At 45.4% G+C, this 16,853-nt stretch overlaps 1 protein-coding gene across 1 annotated transcript; it reads right to left on the bottom strand.

Moving 5' to 3' along the window:
* Window positions 1–1,690: 1,690 nt before the first annotated feature.
* LOC104533927 (ATPase family AAA domain-containing protein 3-like) lies at window positions 1,691–15,015 on the bottom strand (the record flags this gene model as incomplete). Its single annotated transcript, XM_010192467.1, has 9 exons — window positions 1,691–2,002; window positions 8,892–9,000; window positions 9,319–9,486; window positions 10,841–10,911; window positions 11,629–11,680; window positions 13,052–13,176; window positions 13,679–13,804; window positions 14,680–14,736; window positions 14,860–15,015. Coding segments are annotated over 9 exons (1,044 nt in total), but the record flags the coding sequence as incomplete, so codon positions are not given.
* Window positions 15,016–16,853: the final 1,838 nt, after the last annotated feature.

Below are 16,853 nucleotides of genomic sequence, written 5' to 3'. Positions count from 1 at the left end.
CTACCGGTATCAGCAAAAGCGCAGTCAGGCAGCATAAGGATGAGACCCAGAACCTTCCCCCTCCTCCCAGCTCCTTTGTGCTTCGTGGGGATGATTATGGAAGGGAGAAGACAAGTGCTGAAGGTGGATGTCGTAATTAGAGGTTTTAATCACGCAATAGCAGACTGCTCCCTCACATCATTTGTTAACAAGGGTCTTTTATTGGAGCGTGGCTCTGCTTAGCTGCCTTCATCTCTTGGGGCTTAACAGAAATATAATTCTAGTAAAATCTGAAGCCTAGAATAGCTAATCCTCTAGTATATCAGTGGACACCTACACCTGGGCTGAAGGGCAGGGGAAAAAATGGCATTCAAGTTTATTTCAGCTGTTCAGAACATAAAGTGCAGTTTCAGTTTATACAGTGCCACCTCCCTTTCCTCTAGAGCACATACACGTGTGCCTTGCAGCAAGTGTTAGTGGGGCATGCACGTCTGGGCACGCACCACTGCTGGGGGACACCCATCCTTAACCGAGGAGCAGCTTCTAAAACGCATCTTCAGATAGAAAATAGGAGAGAACTACATTTACAATAAGATGGCAGCCCAAGACAGTGAAGGTTTGCAGCCTCAGGAACTGTTCCCTTCCTGGACCTTGGTGACCAGCCCTGTTCTGCTCCCACGCTCCCAAGCTCCCATCAGCGTGCAGCCCTCCCAGTTCAGCAGCAACCACCAGTGCAATGGACACAGCAGAGAGCGCTGTCAGTTCCTGTCGAAGAAGAACATCTCAGCGAGGTACTCAAGGGCAGAGATTTAGGTCAGACAAGTGTGCTTGCACAGTGTAGTTACAGAAGGGGATGCGGAGCAGAGCGTAGAGTTCAAATCCAGTTCAAACTCAGGAAAAAAAAAGGAACCAAAATAAGTGATTTTCTGACCTCTGATACACACACAGACAGAACAAACGTTATCTGATGGAGATGGGCTTGCGCTCATGACTTGACAATGGCGTATTTCTCAATTGTTCCAGAAATGCAGCAAAGGACTCGTGCAGCAAGAGCAGCCAAGTACCTGGCTGGAGAAAGCAGAGCACCATGGGCTGTGTGGTCAGAGCAGGCACATCAGAACCTGGGACGCAGCGGTTCCTGCTGCAGCTCAGCAGTGGCTGAAGGGCCCCAAGCACCTGGCAGTGCTTTCAAATAACACTTTATGATCCAAGGAGTGTGCACAGTTACTGTACAGTGCTAAATAAAAGCTCTGGGGCTGGGAACACTTAGCACTTCAGCACTGAGGAGTCATCCTGCAGAGCTTTTGGTCCCTTGCACTCTACCACTGCAGGCTGGCTGTACAGCCACCCTCCAGGAGACTCCAGCACAGAGAAGGCAAAAGGCAGCAGCAGATGTGGCCACATCACAGGGAAAGAAGTGAGCAAGGAGGTACCTCATGGGCAGGATCTGGGTGAAAAAAAGAGCATGAACCCTGCTGGAGCACAAAGCCTTCAGTTAGTATATGGGAGATGCAGGCTTGGACAGGCACTGGGACACTCCAAAACACCATCAAATGGCTGAAAAGAATTCAGAGGTTGGGGCTCTCCATCAGGACAGGCCATACAGACTAATGCACTCAGTGGTATTTCAGCAAGGGGGTCCTTTAATACAGTTGCTTCTGCCTTATTGAAACCATTTTTTTTCCAGTGCACTCTAAAAACATGAAATCAGTACCCCCTCCCTTGCACCAATGGACACATTTCTGTCAACGTATGATTCCACCAAATATTTGCCCAAAAGACCCTCTCAGCCTTCTCCCATGCCCGTTTCCCCACGCATGCTGGTCTGAAGCCTGCAGACTTCTCACACCGGTGTTCCTTTGGGGAAAGGCAGCAGTGGGTTTGTGCCAGCCCCTTTGCTGTCTTCAGCACCCTCTGTTTTCAGCCACTCCATCTTCTGTTTGTGTTGCTGCACGGCGTCGGCCACCCGGGCATCGATCATGGCCTCTGTAAGAACACCGTCCTCTGATGCATAAGCTGCAGCCTGAAGAGGCAAAGGCAGAAGAGACCCAAGTTAGTGATGGCAATTCCCCAAAACAGTGAAGATCTGAGACCGGTCCCTCTCATTTTCTTCTCCATGCATGTTTGCCCCCATACTACTTAGCACAACATCCAGTCCTGTTCTCCTGTCTCTCCAGTTTGGCTTGGTCCTGTTGCTGCTTTGACAGCACAGATTTGATCATAGTTCCCTGCAGAAAGGGCTCAAAACTACTGACATCGTTGCCAAACAGCCCACAATATCTCCAGATACCTGGAGTGCCAGTTCTCTTCGGCTGCAGCGAAAGGACTGTCACTTTTCTCCACAGCCAGGACGCCGCTGATGGACACTTTGCAGATGACAACACACGCAGCCGTACCCTCCAAGGAAGGGAAGGACGCTTACGCTGTTGGCTGCACAACCCATCTCCAAGGTAACACAGCAACTCCAGGCTACAGATTTCTAAATCTGGTTATTCCCTATGCAAGTGCTCCTGCGAGCGACTCGCTGCTGTGGTTCCTTGTACAGCTCTGCTGGGGAAGGAGCTTGACGTGAATCAGGGTGGGATCCTGTCTAGCTTCTCAAATCCATGCTGCCTGCCCCAAATAGCCCCAGATTTCTGTCCCTTTCTCTCTCCTTCCTCAGAGCTGTCACCTCACAGACTGTCACTTGCCAAGCCTTCTGCCTGCAGGGCATTCCCCACGATCCCAGTTAGCAATAGGAACTTTGCCTTTCGTGACAGGCTGAAATGTGCTTCTGAGGTATTACAGACAGGCTCCATAAATCATTAATGGTGCAAGCCATCAATTACACCAAGCAGCGAGTTTTACTGCAAAGGCATCACAGAAAGAAGTGACAGTGTGACCATTTCATGTCCCTTCTGTCCAATGGTGTAGATGGGAGAGAAGACAAACCCCAGCAGAAGCTGTTGCACTGGTCAATATGATCACAGTGCTGACCACCCCAGTGCAGTGGATTATACCTGCCTGCTAGATTACTGCTCTTGCAGTGGTGTAGCAGTAATTCTTTCAAGAAATGGGGGGGGGAAAAGTCCTACCTTCCAGCCCTGATTTGGTAGCTCTTTTTGGGGAGCTGGTTAGATCACAAAAGGTCTCACTGCACAAACCACACCTACCCACAAAGCTGGCAGCCGCTGGTTTTTACTGCAAAAAAGCATCAAAACGGATTCTTGCCTGTGCAAAATCGTCGTAATCCTTCCTTAAGGCAGAAGTGACAAGTTAGGTTAATGCTCCTATTTCAAGTTAGGAATAAACACTGACTGCAGGCAAAGGAATAGAAGGTCTGCACATAGAGAACTCAGCAGCCCTCCAGCCAGGAGGATCTGGTGGTTTAAAATGGAGCGAGTGCTTTCCTGGGCTGTGTGTTATGTGCACAGAGAGGATGTCTTCCCTTCCCTTCCTCCCTGCCGCTGCACAGACCAGAACTGCAACTGTGGAAACTCCTGCAAAGCCGTGCAGTTCACGCTCTGTTGATTTTCTCAATGACTTTCTATTTATAGAAAGCCTCGGGCCTTTGCTGTCAAGAAAGCAAATGGGTGAAGCAGCTGTCCCTTCTGGGAGTAGCTTGCACACACACACAAATGCTACAGCGCTTCATTTATATTCATACCTCCGCCTCCTGCATGGGCAAATCTTAACCCATTTTCTCCAGTGCAACTACTCATGTTTTCTAACTCAAATCCAATTAGGAAATAATCTGAAAACAAAGCATTTTGGGGGGATAAGTAGAGGGATGCCGCACAGACGATAAGTTCAGTCCTAGGTGACCTAAGGTTTCATTTCAGCCAAGAACCATGGTTTATTTTAACTTGGCCAAGCTAATCTGTATCCTTTGAATCACATTTGTAATGAAAACAGCCTGCTCTAAAAGAAAAAGCAACCAACCAACCCCCAAACACCAGCACACACCCCCCACCCAGCTCACATATAATGTCCTTCAGCTCAGACCACTGCAGAAACATTACATTCTTCCCATAACTTGGTCAGGCAGGTGATTTCTCTTCTTTTTTTGAATATAAAAAAGGTTCAGGGAGCAAAAAGGCGTTTATGGCGGTGGCACAAAAGGCAAGGAAATGATGGGAAGCTCATCTCTATCATCAACACTGGGACATAAAACTCCTCAGAATTCTCTTGAAGTGCTGCCAAAACAATTTTTCCAGAGGTTACGGCTTGGAATAGCAAAAGGTTGCTTTTCTTGACATTTTATCTAAAGCATACCCATGTGTTTAAGTATAGGGTGCAGAACTCGGCAGCTTGCACATGACTGTGAACAGATCTGAAGGGAATTTTTAAGTGTGTAAATGCATCTAATTCATGATGTATTCATAAAGGATTAGATATGAGGAATGGAAAAGCACAAGGACAAAAGGGAATGCTGAGTCTTCCGCAAAAGAGATTAAAATGGATTTCCAGCATGCAGACTGTTAGCTGTGCCAGACAGCAATGTTTTTTCCCAGATGCTTTTCTTCATCTTATCGTTTCTGTTTGGTAAATTCAGGACAAACCGAACCAGACTGGAACACCAGTGAAGTACAACTTCATGTAAACGACAGCAATCCATTTCAAGCCCAGCTTATAGGGGAATCAAGCCTACAAAAGCTGCAGCTATTGCTCAGGCTTCTAGTTTAAGCGAGATGTTTTTGTTAAAAGCAACACTGGCAGAGCACTCCAAACGCATCGCCATGGGAAATGACCGTGAGGCCAGGGGACAGCGGAGTGGCCACACGCTGCTGTTCTGGGTCACTCTGGGTAGGAGCTGCCAGCTGTGGTACTGTCTCTTCCTACTGCTTCAGAACTTGTCCCTCCTGCTGCTCTAGCATGAGGCTGCATGAGATGATCCTCAGACATCCCCTCCTTCCAACCCCAACCATTCTGGGATTCTGTAACTTCAACTTTTCCCCAAACCATCTCTGAGGTTCAGTTCTGGCCATGGGAGGTGACCCCAAGCAAGCTCAGCAGAGCTGATGGGGATCCTCACATCCCAAAACTCCATCAAGTCCATGACAAATGCCTTCCTGTGCTCCCTGTCCACTTCCTCCAGGACTTCTGCAGACTCAGGAGTGGAAGCAGGAGTAGCAATGCTGATTCCTCACTGCCTTCCCTAGTATTGCCTACGCTTCACTGGTGATTTGATGAGGTTTCATCACATAAAGGTTAGGACTAGAATTGCAAGCAACAAGGCTTGAGGTGGTTGGACAGCCCCTGTGGAACAGAGCAACATTTCACCATAGATTAAACCTCCCATTCTGCTCCCTCTGCATTCGTCTCTGTTGTCCAGACACTGGTTAAGGATTTGTTGTAAGACATCTCTGCAGAGGTGTCATGCATACAGACAGCAACACTGCAGATGACTGCTGGAGGAATAAACTAAGAAGTATATACAAAGCTGAGGTGAATTAAGTGACAGGCATGTTGCAATTAAGCCTACACTTTGAGGATTAGCTCCAAGTCACATCAGGGCACCATGCAAAAGAGCTGAAAACAAAAAGGCAAACAGGATGCTCCCATCCAGCTCCGTGCTCCAGCATTCACAACCAGGAGTTCTCACTAGGGCTTTGTGCTGTAATCTTCCCCAGAGTGGGTCAATTGTGTTTATTTATTAAACAAAGACCTTTGGCATATTGCATTTCAGCAGCTGTGCTGATGAGCCTGTCTAGAAAAACATTGGAAGCTTAAGTGTCTGGAGACATCCTTGTTTCAAGTCTGCTTTGAGGACTGCTGAAGAGCTCTAGGCTCACCACATCTGCTGTTTCCCAGCTCCGTAAGGTGTTACTGAGATCAGAACCAACTGTTAAGAAATACTTTGTTTTTCCCTTTTCTTGGCTCTTCCTGCCCCTTATCTTCTCAACTTGGTCATCATCTCAAACTCTTCCTGCCTCTGTTGTTAACTTGACAAAATGCTTTGAGAGAGGGGGGAAAGAAAAAGCAACTGCAAGTAGGGAACTAAATGGGAAGTCCAGATGTTCACCTTAACTAGAGTCACAGAAAAGGCTCCCCAGATCCTCAGGTTAAGCTCTTTTGTAGCTTCCTTATAGGTCCCCACATCCAAGGGGGACTACATACGTACCAGTTTGCAAAAATGATTAAAATTCAAGTGTGCGTTCATAAAGGTGCTGCTTTCCCACATCAGCCATCTTTGGCATGCAGCATCTTAAAAGTTCAGTCGTACAGGAGCTTAAAAAGACCAAGGCTTTAAGAGTTAACAGTCCTAGCTGTGGTATGGAACCGTGTCACAGCTCTGCATCCAGCTGAGGAAAATCTGAGCAGCAATTTCTTGAGTCAGTGATGCTGGTTCACAGAGCCCCTACCTACCCTGCTCCACCCCCTCAGATGTGCAGTTCACTTGCCTTGCCAAGCTATTTTTAGTTCTGATCAGCTCCCTGACCCAGTTCATGGTACAGCCACACACAGAGGCGTTACCAGCATCACGGAATTGATAGCAGAAAGGCAGGAATATGAGGCAGGACCAATGCTGCCAGAGACGCTCAAACTGCAGCCTTAATCCTTCCCTGATAGGAGAGAGCTTTGTATCAGCTACAAAGCCACCTATAATGAGCGGCTGTTAGTGCTGACCCAGGCCCCAAAATAATGATATTATTCAGGAGATCAACTTGAGTTAAGAGTACTTAAAAACCTGCTCACAGAGAGCCTTTTAACTGCAGCTACTGAAGCTCAATACCCGTCATACTTTACATAGGCAAAAAAAGGCAGATGTTACCAAGTCTTGCCACAGTCAAAAGTCCATGGGCCAAACCTGGCCTAAATGCAGCCTTCTGCAAAGCTCTGGTCAAGCTCCAGCTCCAAATTCACAGAATCCCAGAATGTCAGGGGTTGGAAGGGACCTGGAAAGCTCCCCCAGTGCAACCCCTGCCACAGCAGGATCACCAGAGCAGTCACACAGGAACACGGCCAGGGCTTTGGGTGTCTCCACACAAGGAGACTCCACAACCTCTCTGGGCAGCCTGGGCCATGCTCCATAACCCTCACACTGACAAACTTTGGCCTCATCTTCAGCTTGAACCTCCTGTGCTCCAGCTTGGGACCACTGCCCCTTGTCCTGGCATTGGACATCCCAGAGCAGAGTCAATTCCTTGACCCAGTAACTGAAAGAGAACCCTACAGTAGCACGTATCAACAGCTCTGGCAGGCAGCTCCAGGGCAGCGCTCAGTGCTCACCCCTTTGGGATGCCTGCAGAAACCTGCTGTGGTGGATGTGTCTACCCAGTCATGTCCTGAGGAATAAGTCCAACACGTCCAGCCACTGACTGCAAAACCCATGTGCTATTTTAACAGTGATCCATGGCACATCAACTTCCTTTCATCAACAAGACCTATGAAGTCCCTCCTTCCAGAATACCAACAACTTTGATCTTGACACAGATGAAGCTTCTTGCAGCTTCCACATCGAAATAATTCATATCTTTTTGCTCATCATCTCCTGCATCTTTTTCTTTTAAAGCCCTTTGACTGTTTTATGACAGCAGAGAGGAACATAACCTCCCGTGGCAATTTTACGTTGAACCTCGTTAATAGTTCTGGTGCTATGAGGTACATTTAAAAAAAGCCACTGGGGCAACAATGCTAAGGAATTATTCACTCCCATCTTTCCTTTCCTTCAAGATCCCTTAAAGGATAAATGATAAAAGCTGAGGTCATTTCCAGGGAATGACAAGCTAGGAGATAAGGGGTGATAAAAGCAAAGCTGATAAACAGCAGGGGATCATTTATCATCACTTTTTATTACAGGAAATGCCTGGCAGCAAAGCCTTCCACACACATAGGTAAGGGAGTGCTCTTCTAAATCAAGAGAAATAAAGAAATTCTGTGATAATTAATGGTCTGCCTTCTCTCCCACATCACTGTCACTGAGTTTATGACAAACACCTCAGGTCTTTATCCCGAGTTTCCAAATCAAAAGTCCACAAAAAGCACAGCTGTACCTGGGAAAAGTGAAAAACTCTCATAATAAAGTTAACAGCTGTGTGCTAACAGCAAAGAGAACAGGGACTGACAGCACTCAAATGGCTGCTCTGGACCTCAGCTCATGACTACTGCAGCTAAATGAACTAGAAAGGATAAATACTTTTTGTTCCTTAAAAGTGGAAAAACAGGAGGAGGAGGAATGAAATGCACAGGGTTTGTAAAATGTTTGGGAACTGCTAAACTAAATAAACCCCCTTTGTTTTTACAATACCTGAAAGGAGGCTGACATTAGTAGGTTACACAACAGACAATTTGGAGCACGTTCTTAAATTGATATTGCTAGGTTAGTTTATAAAAATACACAAGCCAGTAAGAAACTGGCAGCTGTAACAAAGCAGGGTGAAAGCCTGATAAAAAAGTGCTGCTGCTGTTGAGCACGTGAACAACTGCACTCAAAGTGACTGCATTTCTTATTTCTATATAGGTACCAAGCATGTAGAGGTACCTCATCTTTTCAGCTCCGTTTTCCAGTCAGTTTTGTTCCTTCACTTACTCAAGTTGCACTAAAACTGTGTTTAGAACAAAAGTAGGGCAGGATGTTTTAGTGTCCTAACGCTGTCAAACCTATGGGCCACAACATTGGGCATCTCCTCTGCTGAGCTTCTTGAGCTGGAACATGAGTGATGGATGTGCCCAAACCCATTCCTAAGTCACTTGCTGTACTTAAACTCAGTAAGGGATTTCCCATTAGTGCTTATAAAACTGTTTCTATTTATGAGATGAGGAACTGACATTCTGACACCCCCCCCTGAGCCAGCAGCACTCCAGTACTACCAGATGGACATAACGAAGCTTCCAAAGTGAGACAAGGTCTGAGAGTCCAACATCAAACACTCAAACCTTCCAGAAAGGGAAACCGAACCAAGAAGCCCAGCGATAAAAGCCCTACTTACCTGCCACGCCACAGCAAGCTGAGAGATCTCTCGGCCAGACATGCCCTCTGTCAACCTGGCGATCTCCGAGCACTTCTTCCCATAGTCAAACTGGGCCAGCTTCAAACGCCTGAAAAGCGGAGTAACGAAGATGAGTTTACACATAGCCACATGACGGGAGGGTCAGAGGCAGACTTTGTGAAGAGCAATTCTTACAATGAAATCAAAGATCAGACTGGATCACTCTCTATAGAAAGATCCAGCCTGAGTACAGAAGTTGTTCTCCTGGGCCCAGAAAGCCCAATTTTGTGGCACAACGAAACAGGATAGCAAGAGGCATCTTTGTTTAAAGTGGGTTTAGAGACAGTGTGACAGAAGCCACAGAAAAGGGCATGAAGAACAACAGTAAAAGAAAGAGAAGTCTATAGGGTAGGAGAGGGACACTCACTGTTTCCCCTCTGTGGCTGGCTTCAAGACGTGCCTATCAAAATACATCCTCACAAGCCGCTCCCGTTCTTCTAGCTGGGGCAGATCGAAGTTCACCATTTCATCGATTCGGTCGTTGATGGCCCAATCAAACTGCTCAGGCTGGTTGCTTGCTAAAACAAGCATAAACCTGGAAGTAGGAAATAAGAGAAGAAAGCCTGAAAAACGCATAAAAAGAAACATCAGTGAACCAGTCTGGACATCGAGACCTGCCATGGCCAGTATCAACGACCCTTTTTCATCACCGAACGTGTCTGAAGATTCCTTCCAGGTCCTGCTCTCTCCTGCTGCATTTTGAAGCCAGAAGCCCTTTCTTTTGCTTTGTAATGATGCTTCCTCCCCATGCCAGTTCTACTTTAATGCTTTAAATGATGTTACCAGCTTAACAGCACACTGCAATTTGAAACGGGCTTTTAACCACAGCTATTGGAGTATTGACGTTCTTGCAGTCTATTTAAATCCTAGTCTATAGGGGGCTGTGTTCTTTGCTGTCATTTCTGAAGATAACTTCACCAAACCAAGAGCTGCAAAGACGTGAAACTCTTCCTTTTCTAGACAAGGACCTGCTCCTTTCTATAGGCAACCCTTGCAGAAACACAGCTTGGATAAAGGATTGACATTCAACCTGATATTCATTGACATGTTGTCCTAAAACAAGGACCTTCTGGAATATGTATTTCAAAGTCAAGAGGTTACTGTTAGAGGTGTTTCTCTACAACCTTACTAAAGCAGAGCTCGTCACTGAGAAACTCCCCTTCCCACATACCAGAGACAGCTTTGCTCGTTGGCTCAACGTCTTTGTAAAAGAACTTTAACAACTGAGTGAAGTTCACACACACAACCAAAAAGAAAACAACCCATAAATCAAAGATTATTTGAAAAGATTGAGGAAAGATCATCTCCCTCCATTAGGATAGCCAGGAAACTGCTCTTGTTAAACTACGCAGTGCTCTGTGGGAAATTAACGTTAATGTGAAGAAGTGAGCATGGATGGATTGGCAGTGAAACGCACACACATGCGCACATCTGTCAAGTCAGCCCTGCAGTCAGCTGTGATTAGCAAATCTATTAAGCAGCCATGAAGGAAACACCTCTGGGATTCCTACATGTATGTGCACTGTTGCACACAGACGTACTGAGCAGACAGCTCATGCAGAAGAACCAGGGTCAGATTTAAACTCATTTGCCTCAAAGTTCCAGCCACCCCCTGCACACATACACACAGAGCATGGGAAGAGGCCACCAAAGTGCTGGAGAGGAACAGTGGCTCAAACAAGCACAAGCTGAAGCAGTTTTGAAGAGAATACAAAACATCCAGCCAGTCTCAACCCTGCCTTCTGGTTTGTGATACTGATACTCGTTTCAAGTCTTGAGCAGCACAGATCATATGTTCCCAGCTTTCATTTGCACACCACAGACTCTTCACAGACTTTCCTCAATTTGAAGAGCATCAACTGCTCTAAGGGCTGAAACTGGATACTTACTTGTTGCTCTGCTGCCCTGTTCTGTGCAGGAATGCATTTAAAGTTGCTCTGAGATCTTCACTGATTTTCTCCTGCGAAGATGAAATCCAAAGGAGGATCAGCTGCTTGGGGACTTAAGACAGGCCACAGCTTTAAGCAGCATTATTGACTGAGTTCTGTTACTGTCAAGCATTTGCATTGCAGTAGAATCTAAAGCACTGTAATACCTTGGAAAAAAAGGATCAATTTATATACCCAGGAAAAAGGTAGGAATTAAAGCTTCCAGCAGGGAGATTAAATATTTATCCACAGTGATTCTCTTGATTTCAAACCCAAGGCTCTAACAAATGGCCCAAGTGGCTTTCCCTGCTGAATGCTGTTCTAACTGGGAAGTGCAATAAGACACTTACAGGAAAATAAGCCACAGCAAAGAATTCATTTACACATTTGAAGCAGTCTTCTAGGGAGAGCTTTTTAAACAGACCATTGGGGTTCAGGCAGCAGGTCCAGATTCAGTGTACAATATGGTGACTCAGTTTGAAAACATAAATCATTTGTACAGGGGAGGATGCTAGCGTAGCTTTGTTAATGCACTGAAAAGCAGTTTTGTTATAAAAACCTCCCAAGATAAATATCTATAGGGATCAAAACCAAACCCTGCAGGCTACCAGCTCTGCAGTGTGAACAATCTTCTCTTAAAGATCTTTCTCTTTCTTTCCTAATGCCCAGTCACCTGCAAAACCTCCAAAAAGATGACGTTGGCTGCCTAACTGTGCAGCATGCACAGAGAACAGACATAAAGCACTTACTGTTGCCCTCTTCCGCAGAAACGCATCCGCTTCATCCACAAATAGCAAGAGGCTGTAAAAGGAAAACACTACACAGTAACAGGAGACAGGTAAGTGAGGCTCACACAGCTCAGGGATTCTCCTGTCCCACTACCACGCGCCCACAGCTGTGCCCAGCTGTAAACCCAAAGGGTTTACACGAGCAAATTCATTTCTCCAGGCAACATTTCCTTTGCATACACTTGGCCCAACCCAACAGTTAAGAAAGAGGCGTTTGCTTAAGACACCTCAGGCCATAAATCTGACTCCAGGGCTCTGGAGTTTTGCTTCCTGACCGTCACCTCCTCCAGGTTTTTAAATGTTATTGGGAGTTTTCATGGGCTTGTATCTAGCAGTGCTGGTGTGCTAGTGCCAAGCTGGAGTAGCTCTCTGAAATTCAGACCTGCTCCCCAAATATTTGAGAGTGCTTTTTTCAGCATTCCCTCCTATTCAGAGAAATGTGTGCGAGGGTACAAGACAGATACACAAGCATACAAGGAACCTCAGTGATAATGGCATCCTCCTGCCATTTTTCTTCCTTATACCACTCTGAAAACCTGAAACCAGAGTCCTCCCCTGCAATTTGCTTTGCTATTTGGTTGGGTTTTTTCTTTCCAAACCACACTAGCAATAATATAATGGTTTTACGACCTGTGGAGAAGTGAATTAATAAAGCCAATGAATAATTCACCAAAATGAATTCACTTGCAACCCAAGGGTAGTGCTCTTCCCCAGAGATGAAGCGTATAAAGATGTTTATCAATAACAGAACCAAGTTGCTCATAAAGCTGTCACAGCTTGTGTTACCTTCTTGTCTAGCTTCAAACCCAGCTTGCTTTCAAGTGATTTCAGGGCCTATTAACATCTTCTACTCAATTCCAGTTTCTCTGAAAATATTCTCAGCTCTAATCTCTGCAGAGAAACGCCTTCTATCACAACAGCTTTCAGCTAATAAAGGCAACACAGTACTAACAGCTAACGTTGTTGGGTATTCAGAATAAAATCTGCTTTAATAGTTTAATGTTACTAGAGGTTAAACTATTGATGTATACAGACACACGTAACCTTTGATCACAGCTCTCAAGAGATGGCTTTCTGAACTGTCAAATGCACAGAAGATTTTATCAGAACAAAGAATAAATGCATACGACTGATCTGGAAATTATGAACTAAACCAAGTGTTTGAGGGAGAAGAGCAAAAGCTTTCAGCCTTTTAAATATTACTAAGCAGCAAGAATTCACCCATTGTAGGAAAACTTTAGGAGACGTTAACGCCTGGACAGTGTTACCTCATCTGTGCACGAGCATCACTCAATAACAGAGATCAGCAGTCTGAACTACATCACTGCAGGGAGTTTCTCCGAGCAAGAAGCCAAATTCAGGATTCAGAGGAACCTCTACTCACCCTCTCCTACTGGTGTTCGCCCAGTCGAAGAGTTTATGCATGGCAGTAACTCCTTCCCGCCCCATGGGGGCAACATCGCCACCGGTCATGATGGCATAATCCATGCCTGAATGCACAGCTAGTTTCTGGAAGGAAACAAAGCCAAGTTGTTAAGCAACATCAACTCTGCCACTGTTAAATAAGTATAGGAGACCTCAGATTTAGCGGACAAGCAGTGAAGAGCAAGTCAAAAAAATCAAATCCTAACTCAAATCCATGCAAAAACCATCCTGGTAGCACATACACGCAGTAAAACCATACCTATCTCTTCTCTGCTCTGGGATTAGTGAGTGACAGCAGGAAAGACCCTATTTAGACAAGTGCATAAAATTAAGAGAGGTGGAAACGAGACAGCAGGCTGGTGTTGCTACTTTGCAACTCAGAGTTGCCAAGTGTCTTTTCCAGATGGAAGGGCTCTCCTGCCCACACACAGCTCTACTAATTGTACTAATTCAGAGCTGAAGCAGGCTGGATGTCCTTTCCTCGCTTCCCAACAGGCACACAAGAACACAGAGTTTATGCAATACTACAGCAACAGAGTTCAGACTAGAGAGGGTGCAGGTTGTCAGAATCTTGGCAGGGTTTTACCTTGGCAAAGAGAGTCTTTCCAGTGCCAGGGGGACCGTACATAAGGATATTCCTGTATAGGCTTTTGTTCTTTTTTGTATTTCTTGTTGCTATGGCAATGTCTCTCACACGTGCTTCTAACTGTGGCTGCAAGAAAAGGGTTAAAATTAAGGAACAGAATGTCCCAAGACACTTGTATCTGTCAGCTTCACAAATCAGTACCAGCGGGTACTGCATTCTTACAGTCTCAAGCTTTTAAGCCTTAACTTCAGCTGCTTATTACTTCAGACCATGGTCATTTCCCCTTCTGTATTGGGATTTAGTCAATTTTAAGTTCTGTCCACTTGGCTACAATTCTTTTGTAAGAAAAAGCCGCAGTGCAGGAAGCAGTGCAGTAACTACTGTAAGAACCAACAGCACCTAAATATTCCCTTCCTATTGGATGCCCTGGGAGAGAGACGTCAAAACATAAGCAACTCTTTGCAGTACTAATCCTTTCATGTTAGTCACAAACATTTGTGTTCATTCTTATTGCTGCATTTGTAGAGGTACTGGGAGAAAGCTATTCCTGCAGGAGTATTTTCTCTCAGCACTTAAATTTGCCTGATATCCAGGCATCAAATTCAGAAACAAATATACAGAAGCAGCCCCAGTTAGGAAGTTAAGAACAATTTGAAAGATGGATAAATGCATGATTCTTCAGCTTTTTGGCCTATGAGCAGCTCTAGGTTCAGTAATCCTTACCAGATTAGCTGGGAATACTGGAAATCTGTACAGTAACACACTGACAGCAGGGCAAAGACTAAGGACTCCAGCTGCTTTGCACAGAGGAAAAATGTTAAGAGTGTTTAATGCATGTCACACTGGACACAGGACTATTTATGGTCTCTGCGTGCCAAGAGTGCTATGTCTCCAGAATTACTGGAATTACAGCTTTTGAAGTGAGTGCAAGGGAACAGCCTTTCTTGTTTAGGTTCCAAAGTCATCCTTCACAGATGAAAATAGCCAAATAGAGTACTCACACTGAGAACAACTCCTTCAAGGGCATCCTGGGCCTTGCTGGTAAGGCGCTTACCAACCTGGAGAGGACAAATTCAATTAGTGAGACGTAGAAATCAATCATGTTTTTGACACAAAGAGCTGCAAAAGGAGTTTTGCATCCTTATGGCTGAGTGCAACACAAAACCAATGCTAAACTTTACCTTGATGGGATGCTTCAGTGCCTCCAGCACAGTAATGCGTGAGGTTTCTCTCACCAGGGAAGGTTTGCCCAAACGTGCTTCTATGTATCGCCCCGCTACTGCCGTGGCGTTCTTGGCAGAGTAAATACCCACTGCCAGCAGGGTTAGGCCTGCCACCTGCAAAGAAGAGAGGGAAGGATTAGGAAGGAAACTTGGCAAGGCAACTCTGTGGTGTGTAGCATGCCTTGCAGTGGGGAATTAAGATACAGGACCAATACTGACCAAGAGGGGTTTATTTTGGGTAAGATGTTTTCTCTCTGTTCAGACAGTCAAGCTCTCACACTCTACTCACAGGGCATTTAGTGCTCTTCCATCTTGCAGTGTGAAAGGCAGAGGAAGCACAGGTAATGCGTATAGTCGTGTGTCCAGAAGCAGGTACTGCCTGCTCAAAATGTGTGCAGCTTTTCAGGCCTTTAACTAAGCAGAGTAGGAACATGCCAGACAACAGGAAAATACGTGCTGAAAAGGAGCTTCAAAGCCAAAACCAGCATGGGAATCACCATCACAGCACTAGAGACTGTTCTTTCAGAAGATGAGACATCCCCATCAGTTTGTCAGTGAAGCAGAAAGACTCCAGACTTCTCTGTGGGTTAGGGCTGCTGATCAGTTCAACACTAAGTTGGCTCACACTAAAGCAAGAGCCCTGCAGGCACCTTTTCTACCATAGCTGTCAGCATAGACAGGGAGCTGTGCAGACAATGCTAAAGACACTCCAGGAAATTGCTAGGAATAACATTTCGGGACAGGATTTGAAAGAAAGACTTTACAGAACGTACAGGATTGTTTCCTTAATTGTCAGAGACTGACAGCACTGGTAACTTTTATAAAACTTTACTTAAGGTACACAAACATAAGCCTTCAGTTCCATCTGTCTGCAGTGAATCAGCTGATTTACCAAAAGTGCTGTTCACCTGAAAATACAAGGGAACAAAGGAGATTACTTTTAAACTGAGAGGTGTTTGGGAAGAGGCCAACACAGTTCTGAGTGCAAGTAATCAGCTGTGTTCAGCTTCCAGCCAGATGCCAATAATTTATATCAGAGCAAGCCCAGATAGACAAAAGAGCAAACTGCAGTGACTGCTTTTAAAGTGAGCAGACTTCTACTACAAGTACAGAACAAGGTCAAAAGCCTGAAGGACAAGAAGGATGGCACTGTTCAATAAGCCATGAGACACCATCTGTCCAGTTTTACTCAGCTTCAACGTGTGACATCACCTTTGCTTTGGATGGAAACAGAACTCAGAACTGCGAGTTGCAAGATGCAAGGGATAAGACAATCTCTGCACCTGATTCACCTCAGTTTACAGGGGCTTCAGAGCACAAGAGACTCCACCTTTCTAGCAGTCCTCCTCTAAAAAACAAGGTACCATGACAAATGATCTCACACACTCTTACATCATCTGCTTTAGCAGCATCCGCTGCTAAGCCAAGTTACAGGTTGTTACATCAGATCCCTCCAGGCAGACAAGCATTGCAGACTTTTGGACTTCACTGATGTTCATGTTACAAGATACAGAGGAACAGAGCTCTAAGACTGACAGCTATGTATCAAAAAAGGAAAATTACTCAACTCTCACATTCACAGAAGCCCCCAATTACTGTGCCAGCTCCACAAATCAGTCCAATCCCAGTGCCTATCTGCTTAGCATGAAGTATCTAGCAAAAAACATGCATCTCTGACTCATAAGCAAAGTGAATTCCACTAAAAAAAATCCCAACAAACCCAAAAAACTTTGAGCAGAACCTTTGGGGTTGCATGGATGGGAAGACACAGGAAGGGAGCAGCCCTTTCAGTAAGGAGGAAGAGCTGAAAATCCAAGGCTAATTTAGAGGAACCCTAAAATAACCAGCTAATTCTTACCTTACAGTCATTTTTCAAAGTAACAGAAAATACGAGCTCCAGCTGTGTTACTTCCTTTCCAAAAATGTGCTTTTCCCCCCCCCCCCCTTTTTTA

The sequence above is a fragment of the Mesitornis unicolor genome, unplaced genomic scaffold (genome assembly GCF_000695765.1).
Source record: "Mesitornis unicolor isolate BGI_N332 unplaced genomic scaffold, ASM69576v1 scaffold25819, whole genome shotgun sequence".
Taxonomy (NCBI): domain Eukaryota; kingdom Metazoa; phylum Chordata; class Aves; order Mesitornithiformes; family Mesitornithidae; genus Mesitornis; species Mesitornis unicolor.
The sequence above is the reverse complement of the archived record's forward strand: the minus strand, read 5'-3'. Positions and strand labels throughout refer to the sequence as shown.